The sequence below is a fragment of the Penicillium samsonianum genome (assembly GCF_028829775.1).
Source record: "Penicillium samsonianum strain IBT 33392 chromosome Unknown utg000010l_segment0_segment0, whole genome shotgun sequence".
Lineage (NCBI taxonomy): Eukaryota > Fungi > Ascomycota > Eurotiomycetes > Eurotiales > Aspergillaceae > Penicillium > Penicillium samsonianum.
The window spans coordinates 991,142-1,012,404 of NW_026643268.1; the positions used below are offsets into that span (position 1 = coordinate 991,142).

At 48.2% G+C, this 21,263-nt stretch overlaps 5 protein-coding genes across 5 annotated transcripts; 2 read left to right on the forward strand and 3 right to left on the reverse strand.

Annotated features, from left to right (window-relative positions):
- Window positions 1–5,171: 5,171 nt before the first annotated feature.
- On the reverse strand, window positions 5,172–6,926 carry N7471_013877 (class I SAM-dependent methyltransferase; the record flags this gene model as incomplete). The annotated part of the gene is made up of 9 exons (XM_057286595.1): window positions 5,172–5,265; window positions 5,321–5,749; window positions 5,810–5,996; window positions 6,048–6,073; window positions 6,132–6,248; window positions 6,307–6,348; window positions 6,485–6,541; window positions 6,605–6,657; window positions 6,711–6,926. Coding segments are annotated over 9 exons (1,221 nt in total), but the record flags the coding sequence as incomplete, so codon positions are not given.
- Window positions 6,927–7,929: 1,003 nt separating this feature from the next.
- N7471_013878 (cytochrome P450) lies at window positions 7,930–9,729 on the forward strand (the record flags this gene model as incomplete). Its single annotated transcript, XM_057286596.1, has 5 exons — window positions 7,930–9,006; window positions 9,066–9,091; window positions 9,151–9,235; window positions 9,299–9,462; window positions 9,525–9,729. The coding sequence occupies 5 exons, from the start codon at window positions 7,930–7,932 to the stop codon at window positions 9,727–9,729; spliced, it is 1,557 nt and encodes a 518-aa protein (XP_057129075.1).
- A 2,338-nt stretch (window positions 9,730–12,067) lies between these two features.
- On the forward strand, window positions 12,068–14,341 carry N7471_013879 (uncharacterized protein; the record flags this gene model as incomplete). The annotated part of the gene is made up of 1 exon (XM_057286597.1): window positions 12,068–14,341. The coding sequence occupies one exon, from the start codon at window positions 12,068–12,070 to the stop codon at window positions 14,339–14,341; it is 2,274 nt and encodes a 757-aa protein (XP_057129076.1).
- Window positions 14,342–17,915: 3,574 nt separating this feature from the next.
- N7471_013880 (uncharacterized protein) lies at window positions 17,916–18,559 on the reverse strand (the record flags this gene model as incomplete). Its single annotated transcript, XM_057286598.1, has 2 exons — window positions 17,916–18,445; window positions 18,469–18,559. The coding sequence occupies 2 exons, from the start codon at window positions 18,557–18,559 to the stop codon at window positions 17,916–17,918; spliced, it is 621 nt and encodes a 206-aa protein (XP_057129077.1).
- Window positions 18,560–19,928: 1,369 nt separating this feature from the next.
- Window positions 19,929–20,770, reverse strand: N7471_013881 (uncharacterized protein; the record flags this gene model as incomplete). The annotated part of the gene is made up of 2 exons (XM_057286599.1): window positions 19,929–20,186; window positions 20,408–20,770. The coding sequence occupies 2 exons, from the start codon at window positions 20,768–20,770 to the stop codon at window positions 19,929–19,931; spliced, it is 621 nt and encodes a 206-aa protein (XP_057129078.1).
- Window positions 20,771–21,263: the final 493 nt, after the last annotated feature.

Genomic DNA, 21,263 nt, shown 5'->3' on the forward strand with positions numbered 1-21,263 from the left:
ATGACAGAGATAACAGTTTCATTGTTTCATTCTGCACCATTTGGCATCACTTGCTACGGTGGTCCCCTGGTGTTTACCCAGTAAAGTTCGCACACAGCCTCCAATTCGATCGAGCTGGTCCAATGCAAACACCAATATCCCTCGGTGAAGCTATAATTAGGCAAAACACCCACGATCAGACCTACCAGGTGTAGAAGAAGCATTGAATGGGGAGCGCTCGAAATACATTTTGTTGCTCAGATAATTATGGTGATGCGATAGACTGTTCCTCGCGTAGTCGAATTTGCCGCTTCAGGCGGCTTGCAAGTCACTTACTCCTACTCTGCTGTAGAATGCCTACATCCACAACAGTCGCGAGTCAAAGTGGATTCCCAATAAAGACAACGAAGAAATTGAGGGGCTTGGCTCGAAAATTTCCGATTGGCTGCTTCTACATGGGAGCCGTCGCAACCCCGTGAATAATCCCGTAAGCAACTACGATTGATATCGCCTGTCCTCTCCCATTATCAACATCCACTACTGCACCCAGAGCAATGGCCATTGTTTGGGGCGTAGTACCCGAGTTCATGCGATCAAGCATGCTCTGCTGCCGAGAGAACACGGTTGAAGCCCGATGAGGTCTAAAAAGCGCCATCTTGACCACATCTGGTAACTACATCTCCGCCATCATTTACGACGAACTTTCGTGAGGAGAGATTATCGCAATTGGTACTTTAGTTGACTTGTAATCGCACCAGGCATGCGCCTAACCTATCCCCCCGAAAGCAATCACATGAGCGCTGAATAGGAGTAGAGATTTCAGTGAAGGTATAGGAGATGGTCAAAGAGGTACCACACCCGGATAGTTCTGGGTGGTGTTTTTACAGACATAAACCCACCTTCACAGTGAACCTGTCCGAACAGTGATATGCCAAATGTCGTTCAAAGCGCAGTGTCTGACAAATAATTGATGCTCAAGGACAGTCGACGTAGGGGACGTGTAAAATTTGGCCATTTCCTGGAAAAAGCTGCTTGCGCGCGATATGTTAGAAGACGATTTCAGCGAGAAATGGTACACGCGTCGGCTTGACTGACCTGCAGCTGCAGTGACTTCCAGGGCGAATGATCTTTGCACGCGTTGCTCCGGCTTGGATGGAGAGGCGTTCCTAGGCATCAAGTTGACCAAAATCTGTCCAAAGACACCACAACTTTTGTGACAGCGCCCTTGATGCAGCGTCGTGTATGTCCAATTGGTTCATTTTCGCTCGTCCGTTTTCGCTCGAATACGCCGAACGGCTCAGCAACGCGGAGTAGGATCAGGGACAGTATAGGTCGGTGATTCGTAGCTCGTGGGTTTTTATTTCCCTCGGCTGTGACTCGGGACCAGACCGTCTCCTTTCCCAGTTCGTAGCTGATATGGCAATGTTAATCTATGGGCTCGATATGACGGGGCCTTTGCCTCACCTTCTCCTTGCACACAGACTTGGCTAACCATCTGGCTGTCTGCGTAGGCATGGCTCACCCCCATTGGATGCCGGTAACCCAATCCACAAGGAAGCTATTCTTTCACGGTGTTCAAATGCCGAGACACACGGTTGTATAAGCCCATTGTGGCTTGGGCTTTGTATCGGGTAGACACATCAGCACATGACTGATGCACAGAGTCGACTGAGAGAAGCGCCGAGTTAGACGATCTGATCCTTACAGTGACTCATCATCGATGCCACCAGTAGTCCTGTGGAAGTGATAGACAGCATGCGATCGCATCGGTATAGGGAAGCTCGAGCAGACAGGATTGCTCGCTTCGCATTCGAGTCGAGTTACGGGAATATGAGGGGACCTCTTGTTGGATGAGCCGAGTCAGCAAGGATTGAACTACTTGGACGAGGGGTTATGACTTACCTGTTCATAGAGTTCGCAGAATGTTCGCTTGAGACAAGACAATCAATTAGCTTCGTGGCCATATCTTACCGACGAGATCACTTACGATTGTCTTCAGCAATGCAGTCACCATTCATGCCATGTTGACATGATGTTGTATCCAGTTCGTCGCACTCTCCGGCTGTCACTTCGAAGAAGCCGCGCCGGATGCACCGGGCAACTTCTGAGCCCCAAAGGCGCGCGACGAACCCACCTGTAACAAGAAATTGTACAGTCGTAATGGGATAAGACCTCGCGATGGGGACGGCGAACACCATCATGGTGTGAAGGCGGTGAGGTTGAGGCGGAAGACGCGATGGAGCACGCGTCGTAGTGCCTGCCACCTTGGTCTTCTTATCTCCGATCCGGCTATAAAAGATGTTTCACAGTGGCGATGGGCTGCTCCTATGTACAATGGCATGAAATCAGTAATGGTGTTCGTGTTTTGGAGCACAAGATTTTACACAAATAACTTATATAGCGCAGCCAAAGGCGCGATAAATCACTCACATTATCAGGAAGAATGGACGTCTCAAGCTTCCATGCAGCAAAGCTCACAATCAAATGTCCTCACCTGTTATTGGCCCGCTCCTCTGGTTTACGTTCTTCACCTAAGGTATGATGTGTGCTTTGAAGCAACGGGACCAGAAATGGTGTGTAGGCCATGGCTTTGTGCAGAACTCTAGTGGGGGTGCTGTATCCTCGGGGCCCTCTGGTGCGATGTCAATGTTCACTGTCGTTCATTAGCTTATAGATCGACGAGCTAATCCATGACTCACATGTTCTGGTGGCCAAGCCTAGGGACGAAGAACGGCAAAGAGTTGCGGTCCTTGCGCTCGTGCATTGTGGTCGTATGTCGGTTCTATTGGAATCGTATCGTCTTCAGGATCAGTATGCAAGTCAGGCTAAGATTCACATACCTGCGACGCGGATATTTGCGCTTTCTCTTGGGAATACACACAGGGTCTGTACAGTAGATCAGCTGAGTCTACTGCTGTGGCGGAGACCTCTTCGCATAGACACTTGGACCAGCCAGCCTAAGTCTTGTCTCTTTGATCGGCTGGCGTGAATGACAGTGCATCTGGTGGGGATCATATCTCTCACAGGCACTGTCTGGCTTGCTGGTCCACGATGTATTCTATAAATGTCAGTACATTAGAGATCCAGTACTCGATCAAAGGGGAGAGGACTTATCAAGTGACTCAGACACAAGCCTGCTCGACTTTGCAGAGTCAGGTGAATAAATTGTAGAGCAAATCACCGGGGGGAGAGGACATATTTATAGACTTCTCGGCTCATTCTGTTACGTACGTGCTCTGCTTGGTAGCAAGCGTTGAAGGACGCCTCTTAATTGAGACCTGTTGAAACCCATGTCTTCTTTTTACCGCGACTATTTGCAGCGACATTCTTGGTGCCATTTTAGATGCCCACCGAGAGAGACGACTAGAGTCGTGTTGAGAATTAGTGATGCTGAGTCGGTTGAAAAACGTTGGCTGACTGTCGAATTATTCACGGCCCTCTAAAGTTGAGGTATTGTGGTTCATTGGGAGATATTCAATCAGCAACACAGGCTCATGTTTCTTGTTTTGACCATCTCATCTGTGAGCGACCCAACGTTGAATCACCAAAGAGCGCTTACACTTTCATCAATTCCGACCGAATAAGAGCGATGATATGCTGGGTATCATCATCACCCGAAGCCCGGATTCCCTAAACAATTCGGTCAAAAAGTCCTGATAGTGTATGCTAGTTTCACTAAGTGGTCGGCTGGGGAGGAGAAATGGCTCACAGAATTGATACAACGCAATTTGGTACATCTATCATGTGGGTGAGTTGGCAAGAAAACCTCCGCGCTACGTCCGTGAGACGTTGACCACCACTCTCCTTCACCACCAGACCATTCCCCCACCACAAAACTCATCAACACTCATCAACACTCACATCTCTGTTTACGCCTTAATGGCAGATACCCCATTACATTGCGACGAAGGGACTCTATCGGACCTCAAAGATGATCACGACAGAAGGATTGGCAATACGACACCCAATAAAGAATACAGTTCCATTTTGTGAATCTGATACTGTCGATGGTTGAATTGGCGAAGAACTATCTAGGTTTCATTCTATCTCTCGAAAAATATAGCCATCCCAGCGGACGCTTTTATCGGACATTGATAGGTAGCTGGACTCACCACCAACGAGTTGGTCCCACCATATGATTGGAGATCCAGACGAAGAATGGGTACTGAAGTGGTGGAAGGCGAATATATTTTATTTTCGACCAATGACGAAGGCTGCTCGAGATTACCTGTCAATTATATTAGCGGAGGTAGGGATTGAACTCGACTTCAGCAATTAAGCCTCTTGTTCATGTTCATTTTATTTACTCATATTCGCAAACACTCACGAATAATATTCCTTTCGAATAGCTACTGATATCTTCCCCCAGCTATTGTCTGGAATTGAGAAACCTCTCGAGCAAGTACGGAAATCCGCGGCGTAGAGGCTTACTCGGTCAAAATTACAAGGTCTAGAAAATGTAAATTACTTGACGTGTGCTACCTTACAGTCGGAAGGAATGGAAATACTTTGACTTCGGCGATTTCGCTCTTTCCACCGCTTATTAAGTGACTGACAACCGCGCTATTTGGACAGATAAGTGTATCTCCATCGGGACAGCGTCTCTTACCCTTATTCCCCTATCCCAGCTACCAGAAATGTTGACAAGGATGCCAACGAGGAATTTGCACACGAGGGATGCAAGTCCCCGGAAGAGTCCTCCTACTCTCCATCCGCAAACTAATATTCAATAGAAAATCCCTACAAATGAGAATGGACAGGACGATCTTTCGTCTTTGAAGACTGGAATCAAATTGTCGCAACGGCATAAATCAACATGTCATTCAGCACAACAGCACGAGCAGCACTGCAGCCAGTAGGCCAATAGGCCAATACAATAGTCCTTCGTCGACAGTCTTCATTATGAGGTGAAAACTTGTCAAGGAATGCTTTCGTATTTTACGATACAATGTAGCTGGAATCAGGGGCCTGTGGCGAAGAATTAGATCAGATTTGTATGTATTTGGTGTTTTTTTTTTGGTTCTCTCTTTACCAAGAGGCGCCTTGCAAAAGCCATTCCTTAATTGCGGCCAGGAGGGTTGATATCCGCACTTTCTTCTAGCAATAGCCGCTCAACACGGGAACAATGACACCCCGATTTCTCTACCTCCCACTTATTGCGTTAAATGGCGTTGAATTTTCTCCACCGATGCTCAAGGTGACGGTTGGAATGATGGTCTCGTTGAACGAATTTTTGGATTATCCGGCGCATCTCTTGGCATCGGCTTCCGCGCCCATACTCTCCGTCTGTGTCGTCAGTCGAAGAAATGCAAAGGGAGAGACAGAAGAATTGACCACTTACCCTTGATGCCATATATGAAACCGTGGATTATTAAGCTCTTTTCGCAGCCTGGCTACATATACATAGACTTCATCTATGTCCCAGGGTTGCGGGTGGCCAAACTTGGTGAGCAACCACATACACCAACCCTCTATCCCATTAACCCAGTGCTGGAAATTAACGGTGCCTGCATCCTTCAGTTTCTGGTCTCTAGGCCACGGCCCAATGGGCCATTTGTAAAGTTTCTCATGAACATCGACAAATCCCGCGTTTCGAATTCTCCCGGCCATAGTATCGAAGGTGTCGCAGCCCCGACCGGCGCGCTCACCGCAACCCAGCATGTTAGGACCCCAGTCATTCAGGATGTTGTCCGGGGGCAGGCTGCCATCATCAGTCTCAATGATGGGACTGACCTCCAATTGCTCAATCCACCCACCCGGGCAAAGTTTCCTAGTGCCGAACTGTCAGACGCCATTTCAGATATCAATTAGCGTCATCACTCCTGCTCACTCAAAGCATTGCTGGTAGAGGCTGTCCCATTCTGTTCCATCAAATGACCCAATCATGATACGCATATGTATCAAATCAAATGACCCTTGCCATGTCCAATCCCGCTGCACGTCGTCGACCTCCAGAATGCAATTTGGGGGCATCCAGGAAACCGGTGGCGGAAAAAGATCGACCCCACGAACGGTTGCTGTGGCCCGTCAGGAGCATGAAAGGTGGAAGAATGCTTGTGGAAACTAACCGCTAGGAAACATGTCGGCAACGTCACTTAATGTAGTCAGTAGGAAGAATATCGATAAGAAGCATGACAAGATAACACACGTACATAGCCCAGGTCCCCCGGCCAGTTCCTATGTCTAGAATATGCTGGGGTGAGTCACCAATAGGAGATCGGAAGAATGGGTTTTCCCTTTCCGAATCCATGATGAGAGCAACAAGATGCCTTATGTTCATTAGCGAGGATACTGTAATGCAGATCACTGCGAGGACCAAAGACATACCCAGCTTCGTACGCTTCGAATTGTCGTTCGTCGGAAGGAAGGCTATAACGATGCGTGAGATCGCGCGATGGAACGCTTGTCCTCAACTCGCCTGCTTACATGTAGTTTTTGTTCCGGAGTGTTTGGTACCTGGAGTTTGCAATTAGTCTTCTGGTTTGGCCATTTTTGATATACCTACCGTCTGCCATTTTCCATCAAACCTCGGTAAATCGAAGATCCGATGGACGTGGTTTCCCTGGATGAAACCAAAGGTAAGCTTTATATCTGCCCTGGGAGAGTTGCTGCACGAACCACTTACGATTGCCAATCATCGGGATAATAGGTACAGTCAATAGCATACAAATCCGAATCCTTAAATAACTCCGTCAGGTTCTAATGTTGTAGAAAGAACTAGCAATACTAACTACAGCAATAGGTTGGTCGGCCATGGTCAAAGCACGATTTTCAACTACTGGTGCGGAGATAAGTATCGAGAACGTAGAAGACACAAAATTCAAATGTGGGCCGAATAACCCCAAAAAGCTGTTGTAGGGAAAAGCGGGCGAACCGGGACACAAAAGTACCAGTTTTGGGATGGCCCGAGCGTCACATTTGCCAGTCAAAAGCGGGGCAGAAGGACTCCTGCCGCCATTCAATCAATGACGAGAGTCTCCTGGATGCAGCACAATACACTCCCGGTCACGAGTTGAATGATGGATGCGAAGGATCATCTATACGAAGCAGATCTGAGAGGCCAATCGAATACGCATAAGAACTTAGCTGGCGGAACAGAAGCACATTCCCCTGGGCGACAGATATATGATTGTCAGCCGATCTAAACCCGGCTGGCTGCTGCCGCTTACGCTGTCACAACCTGGAAGAGCAAGTGTCCGAGGCTGGATGTTTTTTTTTTAATGAGCCGCGGGCCAACCAACACGGATCCGACTACAAAAGTACGTATACGGCTTACGCGCTAGAGCGCAAACTTAAAGCAGGGCCGGAGCTCGAATCCTTTGCTTTGGCCTGCGGTCTTTTAGTGAGCGAAATAAAGTTCCCTGGGTGAAGCGGGGAGAAACCTGTGTCTTGCGTCACAGAGAGCAGAAGAGCAGGCCACTGTGAAAAGAAGTTAATGTTGAACTAGATTGTGTAAATGAGATGGGGGAAGGCAACAACTGCAGTGGAGTAGTAATACCAACCTTAAGGCTAGTTCCAGTTGCCTTTTCTTATGGTTGAACCTAATGGGAGATGTGGACTCACGGGTCGCGGGAAATATTGTTGACCCGTCCCGAAGCGACGGGCTGCAGCTGCGCTAGTGAATTCAGTCCACTTGAGTAAGCTTCAACATAACCAAACTGGCGCAGTTGAGGATCTAAACACATCTCCATTACTAAATACCGCGCTCGGACGATTTGGGTTCCTTATCCACCTATTTAGATGCGCTGCGGACTTTAGAAATATCATAGGTAAGTAATGCATTGTGTCCTAGTCGTTCATGTGTCCTAGAGCTTTCCGGGTGGAGAACAGCTCTAGCGTATAAAAAGGGCGTTGGCCACCAAATAAGAATGAATTTCCTCTTTCCCTCTTTCCTTCTTTGCCTCGGTGGCTGTACTAGATTCTTTTCTTCCGCTTGCTACTCTGCTGACCATGGTGTGGTGGCACGCAACACTCTCCCTAAGTGTTGCGGGGGCGGCCTACGCGCTTTGGCTCGCTATATATCGGCTATGGCTTTCACCTATTGCTCACTTCCCGGGACCCAAATTGGCCGCCCTCACAATGTGGTATGAATTTTACTACGATTCGTTCCTAGAAGGTCAATACACCTTTCGAATCGCCGAGATGCATCGGAAATATGGCCCAATCGTGCGAATCAGCCCTTACGAGCTACACATTGACGATCCTGAATATTATGAAACACTGTACTCTCGAGATGCCCCGCGAAATAAGTCATTGCATTTGACAGGGATGTTTGGGGCACCGGCTTCCGCATTCGGCTCAGTCGACTATCGGTCTCATCGGATACGGCGTCAACCAATGAATCCATTCTTTTCCCAGCAACGAATCCGACGTCTGGAGCCAATGCTTCGGGGCATGGTTGACAAATTATGCAATGGTATGCGCGCTTGGAAGGATAGACATGCTCCACTACATGTGTACCATGCGTTTAATGCTTTCACCACAGACGTAGTCGTGGAATACACTATGGGAGAGTCATTTCACTATCTTGATGACCCTGATTTCAGCCCACAATGGTCCAAAACAATCCAGGCCATCGTGCATGCAGGCATTCAATTCAAACAATTTCGCTGGATGATAAGTCTGTTCGAGCTACTCCCACGATGGCTCGTCGTTAGCATCAACCCCGACATCGGGCCGGTTATCGACCAGAAAATTGAAAGTATGCGCCTAGCTAGCTTGGTCATTGACAGCCAAACCTCCGACAGCATTTTCAAAGGCGATAGAGCAAGTGTGCCCAAAGGCACATTATTTCATGCTTTTCTGGAAAGCACGCTCCCACCAGAAGAGAAAGCAGCTGATCGCTTAAGCCAAGAGGTTTTCACTGTTGTTGTGGCTGGTGGAGAAACGACTGCCAAGAATTTGGCCACCATCACCTTCCACCTCCTGAATAATCCTAAAAAGCTTCAGAAACTACGCGAGGAACTAAATCGCCTGGATCCCGATGGGACGGCGTCCTTGGTGGAATATGAGTCAATGCCTTACCTGGTAAGTTTTCTATGCCTTAGCTGCACTTTACAATGGAAATTGGTCGCTGATCGAACTAGACTTCTGTTATGCTAGAGGGCCTCAGGTATGAAAACTGTTCCTTCACTATAGTCGATGCATCTGGTTGCTCATTCCGATTTGTAGGATCACAAACGCTGTTGCAACGCGGCTTCAACGTAGCTCGCCAGATCTGCCTATGAGTTATAAAGATTGGGTCATTCCTCCTGGGGTAAGTTGCTTCTGTTTTCCTACTTATTATTTCAAGTCAACTCTCGCTTATCACGAAGCTTAGGTGCCGGTCGGTATGACGAGCTTATTTATACACCATAACGAAGACATTTTCCCTGATTCGCAAAGATTTGTCCCTGAAAGATGGATGGATCCAACGCAAAGGAAACATCTCGAAAAGTACCTGGTCGCCTTTAGCAAAGGGTCGAGGCAGTGCATCGGCATTCCGTATGTGTGATTTCCTTGGTTCCTTCTTCCAATGGTACAGTGCACTAACATCGGTCCATTAGTCTCGCGAAGGCTGAAATACTTTTGGCAGTCGCCACAATTTTCAGAGAATTTGAGATGGAGCTGTACAAAACTACAATTGATGATGTCCGTATTGCGCGTGATATGTTCAACGGCCATCCGAGAAAAGGGAGCTCAGGCGTTCGCGTCATGATTAAGGAGTGGAATGGACGCCCAAGTTCGAGCAAGAACTCCCCCGTTCCATGACAACCTCATTTACAAGACTGTTATCCGGTTTCATAATTCAAGCCTTAACATGGCCAAACCAATCTCCAGGCCATAATAATCTGAATTCAAGTTACGAAAACAAACAGAAAAAGAGATTCTACGTGTGACACGCCGTCTACGACTGAGAGTATTTTGAACTATATGGACCTTTTTCACGTAGGGAGGTCCCAACCGTGACACTGAGGAAGTGGGAGAGGTATGAATTGGCATTATTGCTCGACTTGGGTGATGCCCTTCTTTAAGGGCTGTGAACTAAACGGGTATTTACTGAGACTTGTTGTATTTCAGAGAAATGATTGATTGTGCTTATTTCTGAGGGGATTCAAGAGGTTATACAGCCACACCGCAAAAGTTTCCGTGATCCCGCTCCCACCTCAAATATATATCTCCCACCCCATACATTTCATTTAATTCCTATATACATTAATATTAATTTAATACGATAAAAATAGTATATTTAAATGCGCATTTCCATAGAGAATCTAGTAATACTATTTACATGCTTTTAATATCTAGTATACCACCCCTGAGCGGCAATTACTGCCTCACACCTCCGATTCATGCTTCGAATCAACCCATCAAAGTAATCCTGACCTAGCTCCCCCCATGCCTTATGAATTAATTGTTGAAAATGCTCAACTAATTCTTCTTTAGTTCCTGCAAATTTATCCAGGTCAGGATCGAGGCGATCGATCATTTCTTTTAGCTTCGCCCAGGCATGTTCAATAGGGTTCAAATCCGGCGAATACGGCGGCCAGTCAGTAGTAGGAATTGCATTCTCCCACAACCACGCTTTAATGATTTTAACTGTATGAATTGGAGCGTTGTCATGCATAAAAATGCGCCCCGAATTCATAAAAAATTGAGGTAGGTTTTCTTCGAGGGTTTCGAGATATGATTGTGAAGAGAAGCCTTGTCGTGCGGAGAATGGATCGCGATTCATTTGATATAAATCAGAACAACTACCACCGAATATCGCTCCCCAAATCATAATTGAGATTTGTTTTGATTTCGAATAAGTGACCACGTATTCTTTCCATTTTTCGTTCCGGTGGTTTAGGTGGAAGACCCAACGTGCGCGCTTCCCTTTTCCAATCTCTACCGAACATTCATCGGACCAAATAATACGCTTCCACTCTTCCCACGTCCAATTCCGGTGCCGTAAAGCCCAATCTAGACGTAGTGCGGCCACTTTAGGCTTTAAATAAGGTCTTTTCCGGGCTTTCCAGTGTCCGTACCCCGAGGATTTTAGTATTCGGAGGAGGGTATCGTCGGAAGCGGCTAAACCACTTTGCTCTCGGATTTCAGAGTAGAGAATAAAGGGATCACGCGTAATAATACGCAGAATCAAGCGTTTATCACTATCCGATAGAATAGGGGGGCGACCGAGGCGAGAAATCGTTTTTCCTTCAGTTCGAAGAGCATCTTGTTCGAGGGTATAGGTGATAGTGGAATGCGCCAAATTATGGATACGCGCAATTGATGCAATTGAGCACCCTACCTGGGCTTGACCGACGATTTTGCCCCGTAGATTTGGAGAGAGCTCAGTTCCGCGCGCCCTATTAGAATTAATAGGGCGTAGAGGTGTTCTTGGAACCATGGTTGATAGTTGAAAAGGGTGGGTTAAATTGACGCGTAGGAGAAAACGCGGGTGTGGGGCCGAAATCACGGAAACTTACAGCCGCGAACGAGAGCATTAGCAACATACGAGCTATGCAAAAACAAGGGCCATAGGAGATATGTATGTCCAGATAGATGATGATTTTAGTTTATTTATTTTAATGGCGTTTTAGTTGAGAAAAATGGATTTGAATTTAATAAGTTGGATGGGGTGCGTCTCTCAGTAGTGTGCGCCACTCGGTAGTGAAATACGTTAACTAGCGGATATAAGGAACTCACCTTCTCGGATGCTTCCACCTCAAATCGGCGACAGGGGTCTGCATTGAGAAGGTATGCGGAAGCGAGGCCTGCCATTCCGGAGCCTATTATGACCACTGTCTGACGATGTGAACCTCGCGACGTCAGGTGAAAAGCGAGTACTCTGCCTGGTCACTTCAGCCGTAGACAAGTGAGACAGGTCGCCTGAGATGTATGTTAGTTTTGGATTGTTCACTTGGTGCAGACAGTCCACGATCGAGTGCTAACTGGGATTTGTCAGCATTGCGTACGGTAAACCTCGACTGCCAAGATTTCGTAACTTGAAAGCCCCGGTCCGTCAGTTTGTCCGATTCCCGAACCTGGGCCCAACCCCCTCGCGACTTCAACGTTAACGAACCGAAAGCAACAACGCTGCCATACGTTTTGTTTGAAAAGCTCAATGGATCGAGGCAGCTCACCCAATTACAAAGAACTTTTCGAAAGAGAAACAAAGCTACGTAGACAGGCTGAGGAAGAACGACGACAGGCTGAGGAAGAGCGACGACAGGCTGACGAAGAACGACGACAGGCTGAGGAAGAACGACAACAGGCTGAGGAAGAGAGACGACAAGCCGAAGAACGAAACAGGCAGTTCACTAGAAAGACTTCTTTGCTAGAATATCTTCGAACCTGCCATAACTTGCTCTCCTGCCCCTTGCACGTTAGAACTCCGTCTCGTTCTACGAAGGGCAAGATCCCAGCCCCTCAAGGGAAGTATTGCCCCGCTCGCCTTCTTCCATGGACACATTGTGCCGCTGCACAGCAGGAAATATACGACTCGGTTTGCAGCTACCTTCAAGCAACGAGTGACCACCCTCCCCAATTATTTTCGACTGTTGCGCGTCTGGAAGGCGTCGCCGACTCGTTGGATCGTCCACTGAGCAGTGAACGGGATCTTGAAACTTATGAAAGACTTGCCGTTGAAAATCATGTGCGAGATATAATTTCTGAACTCTGCAGAATACCTGAAGCCCGGCGACGGTTTCGTCTTGGCGATGGCGTATGGTTTGAGAGCCATACCAATAGTCTAGAGGATGACGCAGCTCAGAATGATGGCACTCTCTACGTTGAAGACCGATCGTCAACACAATGCCGGCCAAGGCCCGACCAGTTCTGTATCCACCGAGCTGACGACAAAAATTCTCTGCTTATGACGGTGGAATACAAGCCCCCTCATAAACTGACTGTTGAAAATCTGCGCGTGGGTCTTCAGCCAAGGCTGGATTTCTGGGATGATGTGGTGCAACGCAAAGAGATACCTACCGATGAAGCTGAGAAGTTGAAATATAATGCCGAGCAGATTGTTGGGTCAGTTCTCACCCAGGAATATCACGTTATGCTTTGGGAGGGCCTTGAGATTTCCTATGTGACCATCGGTCTTGCACTGGTCCTTCTCCGAATACCTGAGGATGACCCGGGCACGCTACTTTACTTCCTTTGCGAGCCCAATATGGAAATTGATGGGAATGATGATGACAGCTATCGACAACCAAGAACAGCTGTTGCTCGGGTGCTTTGTCTTTCTTTGATGAGTTCTCTTTCAGCCATCCGCGACCATGCTTGGCGGACTAGTGCAATGGGTCAGCTGAATACTTGGGAGACTAGTCTTGAACTTGTACGGTCCCGAATACCTGATGACGAGCTCCAGCAAGCCCCACCTGGCTCAGAATATACGGGATCTCCTCATACTAGTACCGAAGGCACTGGTTCTGAATGGCTACCTTCGTCACCCATGCCGTCGCCCACACCACAAGGCCGTGCACAGCTTCGATCTGGTTGTGCACCGTCGCAAGCCGTCCCTGGTCCAGATCAGTCTTCCGATGATTCGGATTCAAATCAAACGGCGCCTGAAGCTAGACGAAAGCGGACTCTCAGCAAAGTCACGTCTTCCCCTCCTAACCAGCCAAGTAGGCCAAGAGGCTTTGGCAATGATCGAAGTGGGGCCCATCGACAACATACCGCGCAATTTTGTACACAACGATGCTTACTTGGGCTTCAACAGCACGGCTTGTTGGATGACAATTGCCCAAATGTGGACCTGCACAGAAAGTGTGGAAATGACGAACGGCATCCCATTACAAAAGAGGGCTTAGTCCAACAGCTGAATCAACAATTGAATAAAGACCTGGATCATTATTGCACCCCATTGGGAGATTGTGGGGCGTGGACGTCTGGGGCACCTTTCAAGATTGTTTGTGTCCGATATGGCTACACGGTTATTGGAAAGGGGACAACCGACCGACTCTGGAAAGAGGTGTCTAATGAAGCAATGATATATCGTATCCTCCAAAAAGCGCAAGGGTCCGCCGTACCAGTTTTCCTGGGAACAATCGACCTGGCTATGACTTATTTCCTCCATGGGGCGGGTGAGATTCGACATATGCTGCTTATGGCTTGGGGCGGCGAGAAAATAAGTAGATTGGAGCTTCCCGTGGATCTTGATTGTGAGCTTCGACGATCTCGGGAAGAGATCCACTCCCTCGGGGTGGTGCATGGCGACCTCAATGACGGAAATCTACTATGGAATTCAGAGTTGAAGCGGATTCTCATCATTGACTTCCATGACGTGGCACTGAACCCTGGTTTGAAAAAGAGGCAGTCGAGAGCATCAAAGAGGAAGTTGTTTGAACCACAACATCGAGAACGAAAACGCCTTCGGATGGCTCTGGTATAGACACAGATTTCACCCAACGGAAGCAAGGCTGAATTATTACCATGTCAAGCTCTTGGCTATTGCATTGTGGGCCTCGAGGATAAACGTACGTACTCGCAAGAAATACAGAACAATGCGTATTACCGCGCTCACGCGAGGATAGCGTTGATTAAAATCACAGTCGTTGGTCTTTCGGTATCGCGGCATATTGATACAAAGGACAGGGAAATGAAAGGTTTTACGAGAGGGGGACGAGGACACTGCGTTTAATGAATAAAAACATACAAATATTAGGCAGGCTCACGGAGCCCTGCGCATGCTGTGGCTAAGCCAAAGGCAAGTTTAGCTGTGACTTCGGCTCCTTAATGCCCACCTTTGGCAGCTGTTAACTTCAGTAGAGATCATCAGGCATCCTCGTAGGTCGTACCAGGCAGGACAACATAGCACCACCCAGAATGCAACTGACCCGTCATTGACACAGAATCCAGAGTTTTACATTCTCGCAGGCATTCAGCAGAACCGGAAAAGCGCGCGAGAACTACTCGATTAGGCGGGGTCAAGACCGACATCTACCTTCTGCATTAGTGTCAGTTTCACTTGTGCTTCCCAATGAAGCTCTGCGAACTTGAAGTTATGTGTATGGCTGTAATGTTTATGCTTGTAATCCAAAATATCTAATGACGGACACCTGTGGAGAGCCACCCAGCCAATAACCAGCTAACCTACTGCCATGTGCACAAGTTGCCGCGAAGGTACCGCGCGGGTGGGAGATTGATGAGCGCCGCTTTGTGGTCAAATATGCTATAGACAGTGTTTCGCCGAACATGGCGAACTGATCTCACGAGGCTCACATTAGGTCATATTACCATCTTTGGTAGACATAATCAGCCAAGTGCGTCGGACGCAGACGGGACATCTGTAATGCCGATTCCGTCATCATTGTGATTGTCGGTCACATGTTTCGCTGGGCTTCAGCATCTGTCTGTCACAATATTAGTCGAATACAGACTTCTCCAGCGTAGCTAGCGGAGGAAGGATCGATTGACTCGAATATTGTAGAGGTTCCATAAGAGGCCGTAAGGGGCAAGCGGAAGCTAACCCCTATGTTGCACCAACATCGTGCCAGGGGATTATGTCTAGTAGCTGCCCGCGTGCCTGACAAAGATTCCCCGAGGCCGTTTCAACCCAAGGCGGGAAGAACAGTTTCTCTCCTATAGTCTCGCCAAATGTCCGATAAAACCGTGCTAACCATACTGTTGTAGTTCAGAGGGATGATATTCATTTATCTTCCAGATGGAATATATGAGGCTATATATACAGCATAAGCTCCAAGTTAATTTCCAATCGACTTGCTTCTTCATCTAGACACCTCGGGAGCTAATTCCGATGGTGCAGGTTTGTTCCTGATCTGCACCAGCCTCATATCACAACACATACCCTATCCAGTGCGCCTCTTGCGGGAAAACTTAACGCTGGTATTAAGAGGAAATGTCGCTAGCTTGAGTAGAGATGGACAGAGGATTTGGACCCGTCCGCTTGAAGCCGGACAGTCTGTCGAGATTGGGGTAAAAATCGCATTCGGTCGTGGAAGACCCTTGAGTTTCAAACCCTGCAAGGTCAACTTTGTTAAGAACCTGCCGCGGATCATCAGGGTCACTGCGAGACAGGGAGGCGGTATCGGTATGCCAGAACATTCATGCTAGATAGCGTAAAGGGCGGATCCAAAACGTAGTGTAATAATGTTAGGACAAAATAGCTATCGAGGGAACGGATACAGACCATTTTTGGCCGAGTCATTCATATCCGTCGAAAACTCGCTGTCGAAGCCGCTGTAGAAAAAATACAGAGGTGTATAAAGTAGCGATTTAACGAGGGTTGGGAGGGATGGAAAGCTGGAGGCTGAGCAGATTTCTCTCTGATTACAAAAGGTCAGGACAAACTAGGGGGAACTAGGGGGGATTTATAGCCAGATGCTAAGTTCTCGAATGCGTTAGATGCATCAACAGCCGTGAACCGTTGGCACCCCGTCACCAAACCCAACGAAAATCCACTAGTGGTTGCATGAGCCTCGTCTAAGACCATCGCTGGTCTTTAGGAGACGACGCAAATAGATATCGGAAAAATCCAAATGTTATTCTTCTTGCCCGCAAACGTTTACGTATCTAACGGTAAAATTACAGATAACCTTTTTCAAACCAATGCACTCCTTGAGCTCTGCGGCGGTACTTTCTCTCTTCACCACCTCTCCACCTCACCACCTCACCACCTCACCACCTCACCATCTCCCCGGGGGTCAACGGCGATTAAAATGACTTGAGTTGATGTTCTATTGAGGGAAATAATAGCCCTCGGGCCAAAAGAATGTGGTATGAAATAACAGATGGTACTCTTACAGTTTTAAGCTGTCAAGACCTGGATAACCATGGTGAGAGTCATATTCCTCACGGGTCACACACAATGGGCACAGCGGTCCGTACTGCTACATCTCCAGCGTAAACCCTCAAATGCATTTGCCATCTGACCGGGCTTATCTGTACCCGTATCCCCGTCCAAAACATCGGGCCGACATGTACACTGGACAGAACTTTGTCACGATCGATGGAAGGTTTAGTACAAAGAACGGTCCGACACACGCTGACTTAGCGGCCTTACCCAGCGTCTATTCACTGCTAAGCCCCGAAAAGAATGCCTTGCCTGCCACCGGTCTCAAGAGGGCTCGCTGATCCCTAACGTACTCTTCCAGTATCTCATGAGTGCTAGAGCTGGTTGTACTGCTATATAACCTATTTCTTCTCAAATATTGACGATTATTGCCTACGCAGAAGATCTACATCTGGATCCCCGAGTGGCTTAAGCCGTGTCTGGCATAGCTCCTCCAAGCGCATCGAGCTTGTACAATGAACTGTGTCCCCTGGTCGCCCACACGGGGCCAGCTTGCTACACCACCCTAGGACTATCCACCTGAAAGTTGGTATATTCCTTGAAGAAGTGACCTATCGGTGAATTGGCCATACAAGGCCGCTCTATACCGTCAGACTGGGACTCAGCCGGCGAATCAGACGACCTACTCGTAAATTCTGTCTTGCACATCAGGAATCTCTCCAACTGGTCACTAGCTCCGCCATTCGCAGAAAGCTATTCGTGGCTAGTATATATTACACGATAACAACCGATAGTGGGCGATCTGCAGCCACAATTACATTGTCGGCTTCGTCGTAGCCCAGCTGTTGGGGTATTGCTCTTTAACCCCTCTATATTCTTTATCCGAGACCCTGGACCACGCTGGCCTCGGTCTCCATGGTGATTTATATGATATTGCGACTACCAAACGATGTGAATAGCTTTGAACTCGGTAAGCATTATTTGTATTGACTCTGCTCATCTGAATGCTACACATGTCGAATCGGTTCGTAGAAAATCGGATAGGGGGTTACTAGTATGCTGTGGTTGAGGGATCCGTAGGTTCGTAGCACGAAAAAGAACAGCCCTAGAGTGAAACAAATTTCAACTGTATCCAAGCCTATCCTGTTGTTTCTCGTCCATGATAATAGAAAAGCTGACACTTTAGCACCATCGTACATCTCAAGCACTAGGGTCAATCTTGGCCAACGTAGTCCAGTGCCCATCCTTCGGGCGTTAGCTGCCCACAGAATTCAGGGTTATAGACAGGTGCTGTCTTATCCAGGGTAGCCACATATCGATTGTGGCCCCTACGTTTCCCGTGTGTTGTATAGTGGGCTTTGAGGTTATCGCGACGCAAGAAGCGGCGTTGGCAGCCAGGTACCCAGCAAACATGAGGCCTCTCCCCTGAATGGCTTGCCAGGTGACGATTAAGGGTCTTTTGAAGTTTGAAATGACTCTCACATCCCCGAACGTCGCATTCGAACTGCCGTCGAGGGATGTTGGTTTGGGAACCTCCAGGGCTCAAATTGGCCGGATCCTGCGAGCTATATAATACATTGCCAGGCTGTCCGAAGGCTTGGCATGGTCTAGCAACATCATTCTGGCTGTTGTGCCGCAGTTCCTCAAGCGGCTGTGGGTAGGGAGCGTTGATGTTCACTTGGCTTGGGAAAAGGCAAGTTTTGAAGAAACTCGGCGTATAGTCAAAGTCGCCAAGAGGTGGCCCTAGCAGGAGGTGGTTGAATGACACTGAGGTAGGAAGACATCCGAGCCAACAAACCACAGGTCGCGATCCGTAATGGATGGAACCTGGATCAATCGAGCAACCTGTTTGCCCATGATAGTGACCGCCACAACCGCCTTGGTGCTTTGGCCCCGAGTGAGGCAAGGCCTGACAACTAGCTAGCCCCCCATGGTTTTGGTAAAATTCCATGCCAGCCCACTCGACAGGGTCAGGATCTTCGATTGCCTTTGTTCGGCGCGATCATGGCAAGGCATTTGTATGCCATTTGAGAATGCCAGATTATTTTCTCCACCTATTTGCGAGGATAGTGTGATTTGCTGTTCTATGTGTGGACTTCCACCCGTAAATAGCATATTTGCAGACATCTTTTGCAAACAGAAGAAAAAAGTACAAGCGCCAAGTTCTACACAGCACTATAGATGTGTTGTCCGGATGCCACGCTTAATTAGTCTGGGTGCAAGCATGGGATGTCGGCTAGAAGTATTCGCGGAGTATTGGCTAGCTAGGCGAGGTAAACAGAATCGACTCAGTGGTATCAAACTTGCGGCCACGCTTTCATCCTATAGAGTGAAAAGTGTGGCCAAGTTAATGTTCCCCATCCCACGGACAGCGTTGTATAACGGAAACCTGCTAATTTCTACGTTAGATTACGCCTTGATAGATTTGATGACAATGATAGGGAGTTGATAGACGGAAAACCGTTGAGTAAACGGTGATCAGACACCTGCGAGCTTTACTTCAAGACAAGGCGTTATCGCCACTCACAGTCTCAAACATGGCGTGATGAGCGCCAGAGCTTGATACGACATTTATACGGACTTTCAACAGCCGTTAATGACCCTTCCTTTAACTCCTGCATGCCAAGTCTGGCTACTCAAGGATGGTTGGTTCAATTTAAGAATCATAATCAAAATGGGGATACAGATGTCCAACAGCTCGCTAAAAACAAACAGCCGTCAACACCAGTCACATTTCCGATTGCGTTGAACGATTCGTCCCACCACTGGAAGGATATGGGATCATCTGTTTACAAAATGGTAGTCTATAAGAGGGACCAGCACCAGGTAGAAAGCAAATTGTTCAACAATGGTTATTTGCCCGTGGAGAGATGGATGCCCCAAAGAACCCAACGGACCAGCAGCCGAGTAAAATCTCAATCCAGAGGGATAAAGCCCATCCACAGGCCAAAAAGATATGCTGGCGACCGAGCGTTTTCAACAATTTTGGAGAAACTAGCGGATCTCGAAAGCGATGGTCCGAAACTCGCTTTTTTCAGGCGGCTCGACCTGCGGGGCTCTATCGACGCATATGGGCCTCGTGCGTACCTAAACCCCTCGATGAGGAGAAACTAGGTCAAAATAATAAAGCTTCCAGGTGGCTAACATCAATCCGAGCGACAGGAAAGACGATCTTCAGCTTCGTACCGGTGAGCAGCTATCTCGGCTGCATCTCTTTGAACAGGCTTTAAATCTGTCTCAGGAACGACTGATGGGCGTCCTCAAGGACTGAAAATTGCACTGGCTCGGGGCCGGTTGACAGGGGCACCGGCGGGCCTTGTCTGAGCCCGTGAGGTGGTGATCGGTCATTGTTGTCTGATTCCGCAGGGAGTCGCCTGGAAGCTGACGATGCCTGACGCTGGCTCGGATTTATAATAATCGATTGAGAGGCGATCCTAGAGTCAAATGGTACTCGCGCCTGGTTGCGGACGGCTGCTTCATACCACTGCTGGCCAACTTAGTTGGCCTGCCGTTGCCGGTGCCACCTCGCGCAGAGGAATTCTTTAGTAATAGCACAGGGCTTAGATTGCAAAGTTGACAAGTCAAACGGCTCCCTGGCGAGAGTGTTCAGCTTCTGATGGCCTATCTTGGTATCTTCAACTTTGATTGAGTTTTTGCACGGCTCGCCGGGGGTCTATCTGTCAGGCTTTGTAGCTCGTGTCGAACTTCTGCGAGGGCGGCGGTAAATTCTTCTTTGACTTTCTGAAGTTCTTCCTTGTGCAATTCGTCTCGAGGTCTGGTCTCCTTCCTGAGTTTGACGAGTTCCTTTAACAGTTCCGAGGCGTTCGGGTCCTCGCTCTCTGTTGATGATTCCGATGTTATCACTTCACGTTGGGCTACTGGCTTGCCCTGGGTCTTCTTCTTCCGTTGGGAACGCGCGTTGCTTTGCTCGATATCGAGTTCTTGATCCTGGGCATAATTGTTAGGCGGTCTGGTGGAGCGTCTCGGTCTCAACAATCGCGGTGGAGAATTTTCGTGTTCGTTGCGGTCGGGCGGTTCAGGGGTTCGTGTCTCGGCCCGTCCCGACATGTTCGCTCGATCAATGTCGCGCGTCAAGTGTTCCATGTCAAAGTCACTCTACGGTACAGTGATCGAAGGGCGGTACAGTCCGATGCTACCTCTAGGTTGAGTCCTAGTTCTGCTACAGTCATTCTCGAAATCGGCTTGATCGATACACAATCAATCACTCTTTTCTGGCCCCACTGCCAAGACCTTAGCGCAGATCATTAATTGGGCGGGCCGCAGTAAGTTGAGGACCACTGTAAAATGATTTTTATATACTATAGAAAGTGCAGAATAAATAGGGGTTGAGCTTAGTAAGGTGGTTGAGAGCCTTAGGATCATCAGGCAGATGGGGGTGCTGAATTCCTCGGGCGCACTAGTAAAATGACGCCCCTCTTTCGTCGACATATCGTCACGGGTTGATCCGGGCTGGTTACAAATCACATGTATTTAGTCATCATTTGGGAGAGTGAGACGAGGCAAATCCGGACCATAAGTCCGTATTCTGCAACTCCACTTT